Below are 21,164 nucleotides of genomic sequence, written 5' to 3'. Positions count from 1 at the left end.
TCACACAACACTCAGGATCTAACAAAAGCTACATGGCGAGACATGTACACGCGATATGCAGGACCTTTGGGTATATTGCTGTCCAAGTAAGGGCAATTTACAATGTCAAAATTGAAACTATCCCCTTGTCGTAAAGTCTGCGAAAGAAGAAACCGTTTTGGTCTTAGTGCAAATATAGGTCCAGATAAGATGTACATCTGGAGAATCTGTGGTTTTCTTTAAATCCAGTGAAGGTGTGTAAATATCTTTCACAGACTTTGCTATATATGGATTGCTTTAAGCCAACAGATCATCACTATACAATATGAATGGGGAAGATGGAGTCTAGTGAGGATTACTCCTTAATAGTTTCTGCATATAGTCGTATTCCCATGAGAACAGGTATAGGTCCGCCCAAAAGGGAGGCACAATTTGTACCCATCGAAATACCTCTACAATGTTAATATATGGTTTCACCGAATTTCACATAGATGTTATTAATGAGAAATTCAAGCAACTCGATGGATATCGTAACCTTTGTATGTAACGTAGTGTTGTCTTTGACATTAATATAGCGGTGACTGGTTTATTAAACACCGAAACTATTAGTGATGAGATTCTTTCCATAAAATTCGTGTGAGGAGTAGTAGTACATACAGTGGAGAAATCACAAGTGCATATGTCCTTGCACGGTACGTGCATTTGAGCGTCCAGTTCTTCAGTGGGACGTTTTGAGTTTTTATGTATCCACATACAGTTGACGACTGATATTTTTGTGCAATTGTACAACAGTTCTTTTTTTCAAAATGAATGTACTTCTTGTTCCTTCGTTAGGAGAGTGGATACAAGTTTGGTGTTACAACTTTTCCCCCCGCAATAAAGCGATCTTAGATTGATATGGGGATTTATGCACTAATCCAGTAAAGTTGTGGCATCTCGGTGTGACGGGAGGGTATGGATATACTCCTCAGTTTGAGAAAGGACTGATGTGATTAAAATAGTTCCATCAGAGTGTTGGCCGTTTTGGAATACGTCGACGTTGCGGCAGTTGTTGTTGTTTTGTCAAGCTACCACAAGAACCTGATAGTAATAATTCTTACAGATATATGTACTATTATTAGGAGCTTTGTCCTTGAAATCACTTTAAAGAATCAGTGTCCAAAAACTCAATATCCTGACCCATTCTTTGGCAATTAAGGTCTGACGATTGATCTGACTTCAAATTAAGCCATTTGCCCCTCCGAGCCCTACAAATAATTTTAGTAGCAAGTATGACTGACTTCACAAACAACGGAATACAGCCAACTGGTTAAAAGAAACAGACTATAACATTACTTATGTTTACTAAATGTGTTAGGTTAGCTCCCGATCAAGCATAAACATGAAAGTGTTTGTGTGATATCCGCTAGACGATCACCGATTACGCCCATCGGTTTTACCTTTATTGATTTGCAATATCAGTGGAGATGTATTATGTGCGTGCCTGTGTTTAGGGTACCTGGGCACAGACTGAGTACTACGGTATTAGGTCACCTAATGCCATGATATTAGTATACATAGATAAAGTATTGATTGTAACGATATCTAGATCACCTTTCATATAAAGTGCGCCTAGAAAGCACGTGATACCCACATAGAAATTAAACGCACGTTGTTGTATCGGTACATCGTCTAACGCTCGAGACGGCTGAGCCAGTGGTAACACTATGATGTCTGCATTGGGTCTGTTACTCGGCTTTGTTGTTCTTCACGTTTTCGTTCTCGGGGCACGTTGTGACTTCCCCTTCAGGAACATTTCTTTGTCATGGGAGGAACGGGTGAACGATTTAGTGGGCAGACTCACCCTGGATGAGATCGTTTCCCAGATGGCGGAAACCCAGCCTGCCCCCGCCATTGACCGGTTAGGGATCAAAGCGCACGACTGGGCAACGGAGTGTTTGCGAGGAGACGCCGGTGCTGGAGCGGCCACATCGTACCCACAGGCTCTGGGACTAGCTGCAACGTTCAGGTGTGAATAGCAATTTTTGAAAAAGCATTTATCGCTTTCATTTTTTTTAATAAGGCAAGAAAGCAACACAAGGTACTCGTCGTAAAATAAAACGTGTAATATATTTTTTATCTTGATGCATTATCTTGACTGAGTTATCCTGAAAATGTCCAGTGAATGCTGGATTTGCATCCACTAGTGTTCATTGAATATTATAGCAGTATTTGGAGAAGCTGGTAGTGTTTCATGTAACGAATTTTACCGTAGATTTCCATTTCTTTCACTTACAGTCCCACTATCATATTTCGTGTCGCCGAAGCTACATCCGTAGAAGTGCGAGCCAAGTACAACAACAACACCAGATATAACGTACACGGCTATCATAAGGGCATGAGCTGTTTTAGCCCCGTTATCAACATCATGAGACATCCTCTGTGGGGAAGAAATCAGGTAGGAAAGCAAAGAGAAAGCCGTTTCACGACACGCACCTGCATGTTTCGCTCTAGTTGATAAAGTATCTCACTGGAAACAAATGTGAAACCTTCCCGCCTAAAATGATTCCTGCCTAAGTCGTTAGTCTGCTGTTCATTCCTGCCTATGCTATGGCGATTTGTTAGGAAACTTGGTACGTACATGTTTTACTCAAGCATTGCAAGAGAGAAAAAGTACCGTATTGAACCGTTGCTTCTGGCGATATCTAGATTATCTCATTTTAATTCAGTACCCAGTAGCACGTGACCAATGACCTCTTTATTCGAATCTATCTCATGATAGTTCGGCGGCAGAATTGCTGTGTAACAGACCAGATTATATGATTTTATTTTGAGCTTGTATGATTTCGTCCAGCCACAAATGTAATTACTGTGCTACATATGAACTTTTTTCGGCGCATCTTGAAACACAAAGACGGTAGTGAAATTTGAAGTAATGCAATTTGAGTTATAGGGGCCTAAATGGATTAAGAACCGTACAGGTTTTCACTCAGGAAAGAGTAAAACATACCATACCTAAAACATACCTAATCCTTTATCCACCGTCCAGGAAACGTACGGGGAGGACCCATTCATGAACGGTCTGTACGCTCAGCATTTCGTGGCCGGCTTACAAGGAGATCACCAACGTTACGTCAGAGCCAGCGCGGGATGTAAACACTTTGACGTCTATGGCGGTCCGGAAGACTATCCAGTACTCAGGTCATCGTTTGACGCTCAGGTTAGGTTACAGAAGTTCAATGACGATGAATATCCATTTGTGTTTATCTTTCTTTTGATTTCTACCAGTTCTTAAGGACCTTATTTCGTACTCTTTGACATATTTCTGATTTGCAAATGCAGTGCAACAAGGCAGTAGATGTACTGATGGAAAATAAAGTGTACATGTGTCATGTTAAAGTAATGAGTACTTGTATTGCCGCACGCTAGGATGAACTTAGGAAAAATTATATCACTTTCCCTGCATGAACCCTTTAAACTTATTAATATCATATAGTTTTGCAGCGATCACACCCCTCCACGAGACATAAGGAAAACTGTATCGTATCTACTTACTAAAATATCTTATGGCATTTTGACGTGTCAGTTTGCAATTATTAGGTGGCGACCCGTGACTGGAGAATGACGTTTCTCCCGGCATTTCGCATGTGTGTTGAAGCAGGAACGTACAGCTTAATGTGTAGTTACAACAGGTCAGTGAAACTACATTGCTGCATGGATCACGTTTCTGTCGTTAACACATGATTGTTTTGCTTTGTTTACTTTGTTTATTGCAAGTGAAGAAAGCCCCTTTGATACGTCATTATAGGGATTTAACCAATTTCCTCTCACCATAATTCTTGGGTGCGGCGTATGATACTAATCATATAAATAAATTAATAAATATTTCATGATTACTTTTTCCTCTGACAGTTGATCATACAATATCTTTATCAGTGTCCATCTCATTATGTCTTTTTTCCATCTTAGGATCAATGGAGTTCCAGCGTGCGCAAACAAGAAGTTACTGACGGATGTGCTGCGTGGTGAATGGGGATTCACGGGTTACGTCGTCAGTGACGAAAATGCCGTAGAGAACATCGTGAAGACTCACCATTACCTGAATACCAGCGTGCAGACAGTCGCGGCCTGCGTCAATGCTGGATGTAATTTGGAACTCAATAGCCATCAGAGTACAGACTACTACATGGATATGGGTAGGTGCCTTAACCCAGATTTGTTAAATCCAAACAAAGCACTAACAAAACGTATCTTTCAGATTAAAGATCATTTCACAGTATCCAGAAAAATAGTTCCATTTCTTGTTTTTGGAGTTTTTTAGCAACCGATTAAGATGTATTTGAAACACTGGATTCTGTACGCGGCCTTTTATGACAATATTGTGACGTCATGTCAGGTTTTTGCCACTTAACACACACAAACTGCTCTTCGTTCAAAATACATACGCATACAAAGCTATGAAAACATTCTAGGAATCGGCCTCCAAACAAACTATTTGGAGCAAACTATACAAATGTGAGAATACTTGTTAATAGGGGATCCCTTCGTGCTAAAAAGTTACAGATAAAGTTCAAGTGTCAAGCCGTTTCGTCCATTTTCAGTACAAAGTTTTCCACAGATTTCTCCCCCCGTATTGGAGCCGAATTGCTTTTGCAATACTCCAAGAAAGCTTGTCCTTCTCAATCATGATTGGACAAATAATGTTACGTGATTGATTTGGGATAAATTTAGTATTGCATATTTTATTTAGTTTGATTGTTTCCTCATTATTGGATTCTTTTTCTTCAGCCCAGGCTGTTCAAGACGGAAGCCTCACAATGGACACGGTCATAGAGAGGGTGAAGCCTCTGTTCTACACCAGACTGAGGCAGGGAGAGTTTGACCCACCGGAAATGAACCCTTATAACAGGATCAACCTGACGGTCATTGAGAGTGAACCTCATATCGCCCTCTCCAGGGAGGCAGCCGTCAAGTCCTTCGTTCTTCTGAAGAACAACAACAACTTTTTACCGATAAACACTCCGAGCCAATATGAAAAAGTTGCGGTAAAGTGAAATTTGTGGTGTACTAAAGGCATGAATTCATGCTTCAAAACCATCACATCCTTATACATATAAGATTTTTAGCCATATTTTACAAGACACTGTAGGCGTTACAATTTCGATTTTAGGAATACCACAGCCAGATATATCCATATTTCCTGGGAAGCTTCTAATTCTACTTATTCATCCATTCTGTGGTATGTTTATATTAGATTGTTGGACCGATGTCAAATAACGCTAGTCAGCTCTTCGGGGATTATGCCGCCAACAGTCCCCCTGGGTATACAGTCACCCCGTACCATGGCCTTAATTCCATCTGGCCTACCATCAGTATAGCAAGTGGCTGCTCGGCCACGGAGTGTACTGACTACAAGAGTGGTGATGTGGAGAAGGTGGTCAACGGCTCCAACATCGTTTTCGTTTGTCTTGGCACAGGCATGTGTGGCTTAAGCGTTAGTTATTAAAAAGTCTCGAAATCGCCATAAAGAAATTAATGAATACTTGGGCTTTAACGTCGTACTTTACAATTTTTAGTCATATGACGACGAGGAGCCATTAGGTATGTGTACATATACTGTGTTTTCTTGTGGCGAGTACATGCCGGCAAAATGCTGCTGCCACTGAAGTATCATGTGAAAGACACCAGACAAGACACCGCAAAAATCACATTATACTGACACAAGTCCAACCAGTCATGTTTGTTTGCTCTAATCTCTCACTGCTGAGCGCCAGACGAGGCAGCAACAAGCACCATTTTTTAAATCTATGGTGTGACCAGATCCTGGTTTGATCCCCGGGTCTCCCGACTTCGACTTCATAAAGGAAAAACAAAACTAATGACAAAACTGAGACAAAAGCGATTTCGATTGGGCAATTCTTGACTGTTAAGTTAGCTGCGTTTTTTCCATCTAGATGGTAAGTGCACTGACTTTTGTAATATGAAGTCGTTGGGTAGAGTAAGCCCGTGGCTTCTGGGCGAATGACTTATGATGAACTCACGACAAATTTAGTGATATAAACGTACCATTGTCAAAGTCTTTCTATTTTTCAGCGTTTTTTTGTCTTTCATTTCAGGCCAGTCACTTGAGTCTGAGGATCTCGACCGTAAAAGCCTTGATCTCGCGGGATCTCAGTTACAGTTGCTGCAAGACGCCGTCGCGTATGGTACGTAATGTTATCTTTTGAAAGTCTAGGGGTGTTTGTTGTGTACTGTACAATGTGTGTTATAGATATAACAGATATTTAAGGTCTGCTGAAACAATCCAGATGAAAGAGGAAATTTCATATATTGATCATATCAATATAATACAGGAATTCCGCGTAACCGGTGAAATACGGCCTCTTGTCAGTTAACATCAGTTACGATTTTATTCAAACTCATTATATAAACGCATAAAGTGGGGGACAGCATCTGACTAATGTTTATGTCCACTGCAAGACAACCATTCAAAGTATCTTAAACCGCCATTAAATATTTTTTAGATTTTTTTGAACCATGTAAAAGTTTAGTGAAAATTCGTTTTGACACAGCTTCAGCACGTCTCCATTATTGAGACCAACGTGACGTCACGTTTACTCTAGCTCTCTAACGTCGAAGGTATTTTCCGTATACGGTAATAGTCTAAACAGTTGCCTATGGCAGATAAAAGTTGTGGACTTCGGTGATGAAGGCCCAAGTGATAAATGTAGTTTTCTTGGAAATAGCACATAAGAATATTTCTTTCACCGCTTGAAGTGTTGATACAGTAGGCTTACTATATCATTTACAAATAATTCCAGCCACCTGGTTAAAATAGCTTAGCTGTAGATGCACAGCCAAGGTATTCCTGGTGCAGGTGGTAGCCTCCTGAGGGGCTGTGCTGGTGATTTTGAAGCCTATTAAATGTTTACAAAATCACAGTAGGATTGTTGGTGGCTTCAAAGATGAGAGCAGCGCTGACCTAGTTATCGTGAACGTCAGAGAAAGCACCTCGGCTTGTACACAGCGTTTCAACAATTTTACCCTATTTTATAAAAGAAAACAGAATACAAATACACCCCTTGTATGCGGGAAAGAAGAAGGAGCAATGCTTAAATTCTTCAAATGTAATAAATTCAGAGAAAAATCATATCACAGGATTTAATTAATTTTAAGGGTTGTCAGATGAGACGTCATCTTCTTATTCCCATAAACTTTCGACACCCCTAATGAGTTTTGCACTGACTCTGATATTTGTTATTTAGAAACTGCTGACTAAACGCTAAAACAAACGACAAAAAATTATTTGAGGAGATGAATGCGATTTGGGCCGAGACGGTATGCTACTGTTTGACATAATTTTTGATACCAGCGTTGCATGAATATTACACGGCTTGCGAATCAACTCATTTTACAGACCTGTCCCACTTTGTGAAATGGTAACTCAATGAAAATTAGTTACGTTTACAATGACGTAACTCAGTCATGTAAACGATCTAAAAATGATGTCTTATGCAGTAGTCCTGTGTTGTCATTAGTCACTTCATTAAATGAATGGGTAAAGGCTACGTCACAGCTTAGGCCGAGCAATTTGATAGCAACTTCTTTGATTGGATAAAATTCTCAAGATTTAAGATTGTGGTGTGTGAATCGACTCACACCAACCATTTATGCAATATTGTCATTTGTGTTCTAGATCTTATTCGGTGAAATCTCATTAAATTAATAAAGTTTGATGCTTTTCAGAAAGCTTGAGTATCCTGCTTTCGATTGAAATATGTTTTAGCCAGAAGCTGTTTTGTCCTTTAAATAGTAACAAGTTATACTCCCCCTCACCACCCTCTAGTACCATGACTTAATCCGAAGGGTTAGGTGACTTAGGTTGAAGAAAGTGATGTTTAGAATTTAATAAGTACAATTTATTCTACGTCACTGGTGAAGAATTTCTCACAATGCCAGATTGTAATCACATTTAACATACAATAAATTTAAAAGGCACAACACTAAAATACTGAACTCTGGGTGCCTTTGGTTTTCAGCTAAAGGCGCCCCGGTGGTTCTGCTCATGTTTAACGCCGGACCTCTTGACATCTCCTGGGCGGACCAGAACGAGGCCGTTAGCTCCATCATTGCTTGCTTCTTCCCGGCCCAGGAGACCGGAAATGCTCTACAACAGGTTCTTCTGGGAGAGGAAAGTCCAGCTGGTAGACTTCCGTACACATGGTACCGTTCGGCCAATCAGGTAGGATCAGCACTTTCATCGATAAGGTCGCAAGTTCGAATCTACCTGTGGCTAAGAATTTCTCAAACTCCTTTATACGTGAACTCGGGTTTCCCCAGTCTATGACCCTGACCATACACCCATCAAACAAATAAATATCAGTCAAGTAGACAATCATCTACCAGCCTTTATCATACATATTTGAATTGACGGGAGACACAATTTAACCAACATATCCGATACATGTGTGAGCATATGTCATGCTATGTTTTCTTTTGATGGCATACTGTATACTTAGTACATGGTTACTTTACCTGTATATGATAATTACGCATAATGTTTTTCCAGACCCCTGAAATAACAAATTACACAATGGCAGAGCGCACCTACCGTTACTTTACCGGAGACCCCCTGTACCCGTTCGGCTATGGTCTATCCTATACCAACTTCACCTACACGGATATCACTACCGGCAGTTCATCAATACAGGCTGGTGAGCCTCAAACCGTGTCTGTAACCCTCCACAACTCCGGGGACGCCATCAGTGATGAGGTGAGGCTAGTGAGAGTTTAGTTGCAGTGGTGTAGTCATTTCTTGGTGACACGTGCAGGATCATCGTTGGGTATGCATTTTTGACTGTCCAGCATATCAACTACCAATGTCTTAACAAACAAATATTTCCAGAATTTAGATGTGGCATGCAACAATGGAAAACCGGGCAACATACGTTGGCTGTGTTGCAATTAGACGTATTGGTCTTGGTAGTGTTACCTCTAACATCTTAATCTGTCACTACACTTCCTTTTACCATAACAGTGCTGAAAAAAGGGGGAAAGCGATCCAAAGCATGGCGTTATGGGGAGGTAACCACAGCCCAAACCTAAGCTCAATCCAAAAACACTGAATAAAGTAAAAATTGAGCAAACCTTTGACATTCTTTGTTATTCGAATTACCAGGTGGTCCAGGTGTACATATCATGGGTAAGCCCGAGTACCACGATGCCACAGTTACAACTGGTCGGCTATGATCGCCTGCGGCAGATCAGCCCCGTCGTGACGTCACTGACAGTCAAATTTGTGATTGATCCCCACCAGATGGCGCAATGGGATGACTCGACAGAACAGTTTTTCATTGAGCCAGGTAAGTCACACTGGAATACAAAACGTTTACTATGACTATACCAGATATTTGCTGTTTCTAAATAAACAGTTCATTTTCACAAGTCACATGTTTGTGTAGGTGATCACTGGATATTGTTACGGTATTGAAAACAGCAACAGAAAACAGACTCAGTGACTCAATATTACAATGCTTTATATATAAAACGAGACGTACAGTTTTACAGACAGTTCAACAACAACAACATAAAAAAACATACACATCAGTATTACCGGCCTTTAAAAGTTTCCAGTTCACCTTTGCATCCCAAAGAACGTATTCCAGGAGATCCAACGTAAAGACCATGGGATAAACACACATAAACCAGACATCAGTACAACTGTGGTACACAAACGGTGCCGGCATAAAAATCTGTCCTCCCAAATGAAACTGGCATCACCAGCTCATATCAATATAATGGACTCGATACGAGAGCGTCGCACACTCTCATGGCTCCCAGTGGATGCAGCAAAAATCCCCTCCTCTCTGCACAGAAAACACGGCTTATATACGTGCCAGGTGGATTCAACTATTTTTAAACACAGAATTAACAGCCAATGAACAGCCAGTTAAATAAACAGAGCATTGAACAAGGTGCTTTCCATCAGGTCCGCGCTGTACATATATAACAAGGCCTGTTATGCTTTCACAAAGGTCCGCAGACTAACAGTACATGAAAACGTTAAATAGTCATACATAACAATATCAGCACAGCGATATCCCACACTTTAAACAAATATTGTATTAAAATTTGAGAATGTAGCTTTCTGATAAATAGTTCGTCAGTGATGTTCGAAAGTATGGCAGCCTGGCAGAAAACAGCGTTTTTTTATTATAAAACAGCGTTTCATAAAGTCAATAAGCATTTACCTATTTACGATTTTATCATTAATCTTTTCCACTGTGGATTTAGTCTATCTCAAAGCATCTACTTTACCAATTATTCAGTCAGTCGTAGGACAATGACTAATTATCCAGCTCACGTTTCAGGAGAGGTTCGTGTGTACGCCGGAGGTCAGCAGCCGAACCAGAAGAGGACCGTCAACTCCAATGTCTTACAGGGAAGCTTCCAGATCACAGGGCAGAAGTTTTTGGGTAGATTCTAGTTGGAAACGTTGCTACGTTTATGTGTTCTATTCATGAAGTCATTGTTGTATTTATTGTGATATAAAATTTTCTACAACAGAGCTAGATTTATGGAAATATATTTGTAGGCTTTTTAGTTTTGTGTTGTTGGAAATATTTTTCTTTCTTTATTGTCTGCATTTTACGCCCAGTATTTCAGGTATTTGGCAGCAGTAATGATTTTTGCTTGGTTGAAAACCTAAAACCTAAAAATGCCAAAGTATGTGTTGAAAGTGACACGAACTTTTGGTTGAATATATTGGCACTTCATATGATATGAATATCTTATGAATATATTCATAACCTTTGCTTTCCCCGTAACCTACACTCTAACCATGCTGGGTTTGCATGATTTACTGGAATTATAGACGTTAGACGATAGTTTTACGAAGTAGCACTTGACCTTAACATCCAAAACAACTTTCTCTGTTGTCACATATGCACATCACAGCACATCAGAGTATGCGCCTGGCTCAGTGTTACAACTGCAATTTGACACTGTTTGAACTAACAGACTGATGATTTTGTATCTAAACAGACATATTAAACACAAACCTTTCACTCAAACAATAATTACATGCGCTGCTGCAGCGATCAAAGCATTCATAACCGAATCTCCTAATCCACGTGTGTCAATATACATGTATATATAGATCACCGGGTCAATGTGACCTACATCTGTTGCTTGAACACACGTACAATAGATTTCAATTTGGTCACACTTTATGTGCGTTGTCTTACTTGACTTGAACTAAAATGGGTGTTGGTAATTTCGAAATCACTTGCAGTGATAAGAAACGGGGCGTAACATTTTTGGTGAGCATGCAAAGCTGGCTTTGGTGATTTCGGCAACTGCGAACAAAAACACTCCCCACTACAGGATACAAAATTAGGCAATGAAACCTGAATTGGATGTACAGCCAACCAATCAAATAAATAAATCAAATAAATCAATTTACCTCAGTTATTCTGACTGTTCATAAACATGCATAACTGGCAGCAGCTTAGACGCTCCCACATACCACGGCTTAAGCAAAGGTAGATATGCAGTGACTTCCAATGGTGTTAATAACAATTTACAGAACATTGCGATGTCTTACTCATATGATTTGGTTGTACTTTTTCTATGATTTATTTATTTATTTATTTGATTTGTGTTTTACGCCGTACTAAAGAATATTTCACTCATTCGACAGCGGCGAGTATCATGGTGAGAAAAAAACAGACAGAACCCTGGAGGAACCCAAGAACGTGCGTAGGTTACTGGCAGACTTTTCCACGTACGACCTGAGAGGAAACCTGCAGGAGATGGACTTGAACTCACAGTGACCGCATTGGTGAGAGGCTCCTGAGTCATTGTGCTGCACAAGTAGTCTCACTTGTAAACCACTTAGCCCAAAGTGCCTCCCAACCCCATCTCCATATAGCATGGCACTGAGCTGTGTTTTTTCCCACATCTTCCTTCTTCGGGCAGATTGTGACCTCCCCTTCACAAACATCTCTCTGTCATGGAAGGAACGAGTGAGCGACCTAGTGGGCAGATTTGCTGTATCAGTCTGTGAAACCTTTCTTTCCAAATCAAATCAACGTTATGACATTTAAAGCGAGATAGTGTTATTTAAAAAAAATATTTACGACAATATGCATCAAAGCCTTCTAATGCGAGCCTATAAACATGCTCTTACTCCGACTTCGTGTTAGCAGGTCAAACCACATCATTGACATCTATCTTTACTAAAGATAAATTTGATGGACACTTATAGATACTGGATCAAAGGATGTAGATAAACTATCACCTGTACAAGCATGTCGACCACGATGTCTCACCACAATACCCTGGATGTACGACTTAATCTAAAAACAATTGCCATTAGAGATATGTGACACTTGGTGACATTATTTCAATATAAGAACGTCGTGTCATACCATAGCCGATATATCTTCTGGTAACACGCGACAAGATGGCAGCACAGGGACTGTTGATCGGCTTTGTGGTTCTTCACGTGTTCGTTCTCGGGGCACGCTGTGACTTCCCCTTCCGGAACATTTCCTTGTCATGGGAGGAACGGGTTAACGACCTAGTGGGCAGACTCACTTTGGATGAGATCGTCCCACAGATGGCCAAAACTCAGCCGGCACCAGCCATAGATCGGTTAGGCATCAAAGCGCACGATTGGGACACGGAATGTTTGCGCGGAGACGTATACGCAGGGACAGCCACATCGTTTCCACAGGCGTTGGGACTCGCGGCAACATTTAGGTACAGGGTATTTCATGTCTCGTACTTTTCCCAATGGCAGTTCATGCTCATGTTCCAGCACACGAGAGCTATTTATTTAGTTACTTATTTATTTACCTCGAATCATATTTCTAGCAGGGAAAATTGATTCTTTGCCTACTGTTATGTTCAACGGCAAGTTTTATATTCAATGTTAACATAAACAGCAAAATATATATTTTAATTATTAAGCTCTACAAACCGCTGAGTGTATGCTCTTTATCATCAAAAGAGCATGGTCATAACTGAATCCAATATAGCCACCCTTTTTAAACATGCCATCTATTTAGAAAAACACTGCGGTCTCTGTTACTGGTATAAAACGTTACTCTTTAGATGAAACATCACGACGTTAACTGGAAGATCATGAAATCCCAGTGACGTTAGCATGACATGCTACTGGTGTTAGCTGGAATATCATGACATCACAGTGATGTTCCTCTGTGCTGTGTGCAGTTTAACGTGAAATTGTATACAGTAAAGCACATGCACTCCAAGACGACTACATGACATCTTTAACTTTCAAGAGTATATACACACGTGTCGTTCCCCATTACCTTACCTTACATTATATTACCTTAACTACTGGTGGATAGAAACGTCACGTCAATACATCTTTGAGCACCGATTTCACCCATTCGCCTTGAACATACCTTGCATGCTTCCAGCATCACTGAAGACTGTGAAGCTCTGCCCGGTTTCTTCCCACTATAACGCTGGCCGCCGTCGTGTAAAGTAAATATTCTTGAGTATGTTCTAAAACATCAATCAAATAAATAAATCCTTGAAAACTGTTGACTGCTTTTCTTTTCATGACGCCGTCCTATTTTCGTATTTTAGATACAGTTATCGGTCAAACTAATATTTCTTAGTTTGCAATATACGACGTTTTTTGGAATTGGCGTTGCGATTACTTACCTGGAACGCCCATTTACACGAATTTCTTTTTCTCTGTAGTAATGTCACAAGATTACAATTTTGGCAATCGCTTACCCTATTGTATCTGATTCATAGATTATCGCATGCGATTAGTCCAAACACTATCACGGGATGTTCACTATTTTTCATAGTCATCGAACTGGGGCTAACAGTGAACGTCGGTGTACATTTGCTCTAATAGCTAGCGATCTTTGAATTTATCCTACTACAGTTACCTCCCCTTGTCAGCCCGTTGTCTGCTTATTTGTATAGCAAACCAGCCCTACGACGGCTTTTCCAATCACTGATAATCGTTGAATATCACATATATTGAACTCACAAAACGCTCAAACATGAACTATTTGTAGTATTCAACTCTTAGAAAACTTTTCACAAAAATATTTCCGTTTAAAGATTCGGTGCTGATGTCTGAAAGTGCTGCCGATATAACGAAGTGAATATCCAGACGTCGTCACAACAAGCTTAAACTTCTGAATAAAATTTATCTGTTGCAGTCCTACCATGATCTTCCGCATCGCCGAAGCCACATCGGTTGAGGTGCGAGCCAAGTACAACTACTTCGCCAAAAACAATCTCCATGGATACTCAAAGGGGATTAGTTGCTTCAGTCCAGTCATTAACATCATGAGACACCCGCTATGGGGAAGAAATCAGGTAGTAATCAGTAGTGTTATTTCTCTGTGACCAAAAGCATAACAATTTGTTTATAGATAACAACTTTCTCATTTATTGGTGACGATATTTCGGTGAGCATTCTAACATAGTTATTTAATGTTCACTTGATAACAAGTACACATTTGATAGGGCAATACTTTCACGTTCCTTTCTGGGCAAAAGGAATTATGTCAGCCTATGACGTCATATGAAGACATGGAATAATAAAATTTATTGTGCCATTTCGGGTTGACATATTTTCTACAGTATTGATTATTTCTTGCCAAAAAAGGATTCTGGTCCGTTGTCCACTTGACCTAGAGCTTTTAATATTTCTCCCAGGTTGACTAGGATAAGTGCACTGGTGAACTTAAATTAGAACACATTCACTCGGTGTCCTACATATCCATATCAGACCTGTTATTAATAGCATGTACGTCTAAAATCATGTGAAATGTATTAATGTCGTACAGAAGCCTGTCCACATTTTGCTGTCGTTAGATAGGCTACTTATCCCGATTTGTCAATATACATTTAATCCAAACATGTATTATTATAAATATTATTTATCTTCTGTATTTGTTTTGGTCGAAAATTAAACAAACTGCATCTCTGGACACAGTTTTCAAGAATCCAAAATTATTATATTCGCCCACAAAAGAATAACTTTTGAGGGCATTGATGCCAAGATCAATGCCAGCATGTTGTTCTTTTGCGCTGGGCTTTACATTTCATTCCCTAATACTTATTGATACATTACTTTCAGCACACTCCTTACAGCACATGCGTTGCTGTGTACATTCGCTTCAGCTCACTGCGACAGTAGCAATTTTTTTCACAGAAATATTGAACAACGTCGATGTCACTGGGGACACAGTGATGAGGCAGGATGCACAAAAACACACAAAAAACTTTGTCTCAATCTTGATTTCTAATAATATTTTATACACACGCATTCTCTTAATCTGAAGTATGCCCCCTTTGCACAACACCTCTAACCAACACCTGAAACAATTTTACTGATCAATGCTGATCAACTAAGTCTAAACGAACCCACGTGCGTCACGCAGGATTCAAAGGTCAAGCTATTCTAGTGCTGGCAGTGATGTAAAGCGAGAGTAGAGAGTGGTACATGTGCTTTAAGAATTATGCATTTTCAATAGTTGAAAATAGTTTATTCGGTCATTTCAGGAGACGTACGGCGAGGATCCGTTCATGAATGGTCTGTACGCTCAGCATTTCGTGGCCGGCTTACAGGGAGATCACCCACTTTACGTCCGTGCAAGCGCCGGATGTAAACATTTTGACGTCCACGGTGGTCCGGACAACATTCCTGTATCAAGATTTTCGTTTGATGCTCAGGTTACTAAAATCTTTAGTTTTCTTCAAGTTTCCACAACTAAAAGTCTCAATACCTTATGGTTTCTTCAGCTTGATCTTATATTCGCTTGTCTGAAATATTTAAGGTTTAAAGGTGGAGAAAACTTAAAAACTACATAAAGTTCAGAACATGTGATCTTGGGTATGGTTTTTGAGTTGTCTTTAAAGAGAGAAAGATACTTAAAAATATGTTTTGTATGGTGTATCTTGGTATATATTGTCTTTGTTTAATAATGTTATTAAACACTAGAATTTGCACTGGAATTTGGTCTTTTCCGCTAACAAATATGTTCGACCTGGATTTTGATCCGGTTTACATTTTTAATATAATCATAGATATTATCATAATTTATAAAAGATGTATGTGTTTGGATAGAATCAACAAATTTAATTCAAATAAATTTATTGGCCATGCATTATATCCTTATTTAGAACATTACTAATCATAAACGATGTGTACCAAATTGTGGTCCCAGATACCCACCACACAAAAACATTTTCAAACACCCTTTTCTCCTGAAGGAAAAAAAATCCATATTTGCACATTTCAGGCTCTCTCATCTGATTTGTACTTTCTAAAAGTTTTAGCTATTTCTATTCTTTCTTTTGCGTTGGCTGTGTTAAGCCCGAAGTTGACACTAGTTTGAAATGTTGCACTTTCAATGTAGACTATCTCTTTATATCTCATCTAAAGCGCCGTCTGTAGATGATATGGGACTTGATCTCAACCAGTCAGGTCACATGATCTGCATGTGGCTTGTTATAGAGGACTGTTTGCTTTTGGAGTTTGGTGAGCTACCTGGAAAATGGTGGAGTTTCCTGAAAACTGACACATGTCAGAAAATAAAAAAATGTCTTCGGCACAGTGTAAGGGTACAGTTAGACAAAAAGTATATGATTATGCGGTGGTTTATTAGCGCTGAGTAATTTCATTTGAATTTTGTGACTGTTGTCTATATATGCTTGCTAGTGAGGCGGCTTATCAAGCTTTTAATTATTGAAGTTAACTAATCGGTTTACACAGAAAATCACTTTTTACCGAAGAAACTTCTTTTTCACAATTGTAGTAATTTTTTACAGGTAAGAAATCAAACACCAGACAAGACATCCCTTCCAATCACATTATACTCACGGCGACCCATTCAATCCTGTTTTAATATACTCTGGGTTTTACAGGTGTCTACCCGTGACTGGAGGTTGACATTTCTCCCGGCATTCCGCATGTGTGTAGAGGCGGGAACCTACAGCGTGATGTGCAGTTACAACAGGTCACATATTCATGCAGTGATGAAACATAAAAAATAATAAAAAAAACTTTCCAAAGATGCAAAGATTTGTTTTATTGAGAACGTTTCCAACAGAACTGGTGTATTCTTAATATAATGTAGTTGTTTGGATTGGGAGAGGCTATGTTCAACTTTCGCTTGTGCTTTATGTACACCAGGGTTATTATTTTTTATAGTGTACTGGGGATAGTCTCGTATGACACCAGAACAGGTTTGAAAATGACAAAACTACAAGTACCAATCCCGCAGTAACTTTAACAGAGTAAAAAATACCTTCATCTTGAAATCCTGCTCCTTCCAGTTTGCCTCCTTAATGGTGGTCTTACAACTGAGTGAGTAACGTAATCTTATTTTAGGATCAACGGGGTTCCTGCCTGTGCGAACAAGAAATTACTGACGGATGTGCTGCGGGGTGAATGGGGATTCACGGGTTACGTGGTCAGTGACGAAGGCGCGATTGAGAATATCGTTTACGATCATCATTACTTCAACACCAGTGTCCAAACTGTGGCCGCATGTGTCAATGCCGGATGTAATTTGGATCTCGCTCATGTAGCGGTTGAACCCAAAGATTTCTTCAACGATATGGGTAGGGTACAGGTTTTGTTGATGTTTTCATTGTTTCATTCATTTCTTTTCATTGATTTATTTACTTATTTGATTTTTGTGGATTAGACATTGTAATCACAAACCCTTGAAGCCAGTGCGTACGATGTAAAATATAAGAAAGCAATGCAGGCGCAGAGAAAAAAACGGGAAATTTTCTCAACTTTTAGAAGCGAGCTAAACCATAAGTAGTTGAACCATAGCTGACCTTGACCCTTCAATAAATATTAGGTTAACGTCATTGTCTAAGAGAGCGGAGAAACATAATGTTACGATTCTACCTTGTCGATTAAGGAAAACAGATCAGGACATTTTTGCATGTATCCACAAAGTCAAGACGGGTTATACAAATACAATTCGCACTCTTCTTCTTCAGCCCAGGCTGTTCAAGACGGAAGTCTCACAATGGACACGGTCATAGAGAGGGTGAAGCCTCTGTTCTACACCAGACTGAGGCAGGGAGAGTTTGACCCACCGGAAATGAACCCTTATAACAGGATCAACCTGACGGTCATCGAGAGTGAACCTCATATCGCCCTCTCCAGGGAGGCAGCGGTCAAGACATTTGTACTTCTGAAGAACAACAACAACTTTTTACCGATAAACACTCCCAGCCAATACGAAAAAGTTGCGGTAAGTTGCTGTACATTCTTCTATACATGCATTATCAACACCCATCTCACTTATGTCTACAGTTGTTCTACTTTTTTTGAAATATTCCACAAACGAACATGCTTTATTCACTTATATATATGCGCATTAATTCATTTTAGTGTTTTACATCATTTGTAAAATCCATATATGACGATTTGTGAAGCCCGTCATTATTCCATTAAATTAGCCATGAACAAAACTTATGGATGTTTTTTTTTTAGATCGTGGGGCCAATGTCAGACAACCCTAGCCAACTGTTTGGGGATTATTCTTCTAGCAACCCACCACAGTATACGGTGACGCCATACCAAGGGCTACAGGCCATCTGGCCTACCATTAGTATGGCCAGCGGCTGTTCGGTCACAGAGTGCACCGATTACAACAGCGGTGATGTGGAGAAGGCGGTCAATGGATCCGACATTGTATTCGTGTGTCTTGGGACAGGTTTGTGAACCCAACCAAGTTCAGCTTTCAAGCGGTTTTTACGGTTACCAAACAGCGAGGATTTTCGAGAACTGTTGTTTGTTTTTGGAAGTGTACTGTTGCCACTTCCAATTTCCTGTCTTAACACACAGTGATCCGTGTATACCATATGTTGTGCCTTTAATTTACTGGATTTTTTCTGTCCATGTTTCAGGCCAGTCTCTTGAGGCTGAGGGACATGACAGGATGAATATGGATCTTTCAGGATCTCAACTTCAGCTTCTACAGGATGCTGTTAAGTATGGTAAGCATAACCATGAAAAACAAAATATAAACATGGAACCAGTCCTGTGATGCCCCGATATTAGCAATGCCCTTATATTAGTAATAAAATAAATTCTTGTCTTGGTTAGACGGAATTTTCGTAGAAACTAGCCTTTTCACATTTTGTTTTTGAAACTTTCTAAATGATATTCGAATAACAGTTCTCAGTGACTATGTGTTTCAGCTAATGGCGCCCCGGTGGTTCTGCTCATGTTTAACGCCGGTCCTCTTGACATCGCCTGGGCGGACCAGAACGAGGCCGTCAGCTCTATCATTGCCTGTTTCTTCCCTGCCCAGGAAACCGGAAATGCTCTACAGCAGGTTCTTCTGGGAGAGGAAAGTCCAGCTGGCAGACTTCCGTACACGTGGTACCGTTCAGCCAGTCAGGTAAAAGATACATGCAATTCCTAATGGGATCACAGTTGAACGTTTACCAAATTTGGAATACATTTGGAAGTTAGGCCAAAAACTACCCAACACTCATAGTTGTATCACAGAGTTCACAAAAAATTCACTACGCTACACGGATGTAATTTTGTGATTCAAAGAATAATAAAGCAATTAACACAGAGATTTATAAGTAATATTTCCAAGTTATTCCCCAAAGCTAAATCTTTTGGACATGTCTAATGCGAATTGTCTATAGCGAGCTTTATGGAACATTTGAGCAAAATTAAAGATAAACATGCTTGAAGGAAAGATACATATGCTTGATAGTCACGTATACTATACTTCTAGACCCCTGAGATCACGAATTACACGATGTCCGAGCGTACATACCGTTACTTTACCGGAGACCCCTTGTACCCGTTCGGCTATGGTCTATCCTATACCAACTTCACCTACACGGATATCACTATAGGCAGCTCATCATTACAGGCTGGTCAGTCTCAGATCGTGTCCGTTACTCTCCACAATTCGGGAGCCGCCATCAGCGATGAGGTGAGAGCACTAATAATACCACAATTAATTGTTTACATTTGACCTCCATCTACTCCCTGTCACTTCCACCTCTGTCCATAAATCTTAATAAGTTGCACTGCTTATTAGTGAAATAATCTTACCGTGTAAACAAAAATTTAATAAATAAATGAATCAACAGAAGTTATTGTTTAATTATAGGTCTGATGAATGGATTGGTGTTACTCATGAAAATTTCACTTATACGACGGCGGTCAGCATTATTGTGCGAAGAAACCGGGCAGAGCTCTGGGAAATCCATGACCATCCACACGTTGCTGGCAAACCTACGAGCGGAGGGAGGCCAGCATGAGCTGGACTTGAGCTCACAACGACCACGTGGATTAGAGGGCCCTGGGTCACTGTACTGCGCTAACGCGCTATCTATTCGACCTTGGAGACCTCCGATACATCATACAAAAAGTGGGAAAATTCTTTGTCAAAGGCGTTTGACGCACATCTGCACATTTCCTAATCACCAGCATGCACTGAGCAATTATCACGTACTTATATCAGGTGTTAACAGATTGCTGTGACATCGGTGACACCTTGCCTATTTTAACAGGTGATCCAGGTGTACATTTCCTGGGTTAGTCCGAGTACCACGATGCCACAGTTACAACTGGTCGGCTACGATCGTCTACGACAGATCAGTCCTGTGGTGACGTCATTGACAGTCAAGTTTGTGATTGATCCTCGCCAGATGGCGCAGTGGGACGATTCTAAAGAACAGTTTTTCATTGAGTCAGGTAAAATGCCACAATGTGGTTTGCTGTCATTTTTGTGAATTACTGGCAATTTATTGGCCAGACACAGTGCTAGAAAGCGCAGTCAAGTAATCTTGTCGTCGTCCTTTAGTAAAAAAAAAATGGTGAGGAAAAAATTATTTAACTAATCATTACAAAGAACTCCCGGTGTAGGACATTTGACGAATTGGTTGACAGACCGGCTGGTTAGGCAACGATTACGCGATAAATTTTACTCAGACTATTTTACTATGCATGGAAATAAATGTACGATAAATGAACATTATGCCATTAGTATATTAGCTAACAGGTAATCATAACATTTTTGTTTTCAGGAGAGATTCGTGTGTATGCCGGCGGTCAGCAACCGAACCAGAGGAAGACTGTTGCCTCCAATGTCCTACAAGGAAGCTTCCAGATCACCGGACAGAAGTTCATGGGCAGATTCTAA

General features: G+C 40.1%; 2 protein-coding genes across 2 annotated transcripts; both read left to right on the top strand.

Annotated features, from left to right (window-relative positions):
* Positions 1–1,685: 1,685 nt before the first annotated feature.
* On the top strand, positions 1,686–10,444 carry LOC135463118 (uncharacterized). The gene is made up of 12 exons (XM_064740442.1): positions 1,686–1,987; positions 2,257–2,416; positions 3,008–3,178; positions 3,559–3,650; positions 3,928–4,154; positions 4,747–5,003; positions 5,213–5,435; positions 6,075–6,164; positions 7,998–8,200; positions 8,528–8,731; positions 9,137–9,320; positions 10,329–10,444. The coding sequence occupies exons 1-12, from the start codon at positions 1,686–1,688 to the stop codon at positions 10,442–10,444; spliced, it is 2,229 nt and encodes a 742-aa protein (XP_064596512.1).
* Positions 10,445–12,424: 1,980 nt separating this feature from the next.
* Positions 12,425–21,164, top strand: LOC135463109 (xylan 1,4-beta-xylosidase-like). Its single transcript, XM_064740431.1, has 12 exons — positions 12,425–12,723; positions 14,175–14,334; positions 15,526–15,696; positions 16,891–16,982; positions 17,357–17,589; positions 17,983–18,239; positions 18,482–18,704; positions 18,898–18,987; positions 19,192–19,394; positions 19,746–19,949; positions 20,533–20,716; positions 21,049–21,164. Exons 1-12 carry the CDS (start codon positions 12,425–12,427, stop codon positions 21,162–21,164), a joined length of 2,232 nt encoding a protein of 743 aa, XP_064596501.1.

Source organism: Liolophura sinensis, chromosome 1, assembly GCF_032854445.1.
Source record: "Liolophura sinensis isolate JHLJ2023 chromosome 1, CUHK_Ljap_v2, whole genome shotgun sequence".
Taxonomy (NCBI): Eukaryota; Metazoa; Mollusca; class Polyplacophora; order Chitonida; family Chitonidae; genus Liolophura; species Liolophura sinensis.
Note: the sequence above shows the minus strand (reverse complement) of the source record. Positions and strands in the feature narration are given on the sequence as shown.

Excerpts from the sequence above, each read along its gene's own strand:
- LOC135463118 (XM_064740442.1), top strand. The coding sequence starts at position 1,686 with ATGATGTCTGCATTGGGTCTGTTACTCGGCTTTGTTGTTCTTCACGTT. Across the intron at positions 3,651-3,927 it reads TTAATGTGTAGTTACAACAG|GATCAATGGAGTTCCAGCGT; the intron begins GTCAGTGAAACT and ends TTTCCATCTTAG. Across the intron at positions 8,201-8,527 it reads GGTACCGTTCGGCCAATCAG|ACCCCTGAAATAACAAATTA; the intron begins GTAGGATCAGCA and ends ATGTTTTTCCAG.
- LOC135463109 (XM_064740431.1), top strand. The coding sequence starts at position 12,425 with ATGGCAGCACAGGGACTGTTGATCGGCTTTGTGGTTCTTCACGTGTTC. Across the intron at positions 18,240-18,481 it reads GCCAATACGAAAAAGTTGCG|ATCGTGGGGCCAATGTCAGA; the intron begins GTAAGTTGCTGT and ends TTTTTTTTTTAG. Across the intron at positions 18,988-19,191 it reads ACAGGATGCTGTTAAGTATG|CTAATGGCGCCCCGGTGGTT; the intron begins GTAAGCATAACC and ends TATGTGTTTCAG.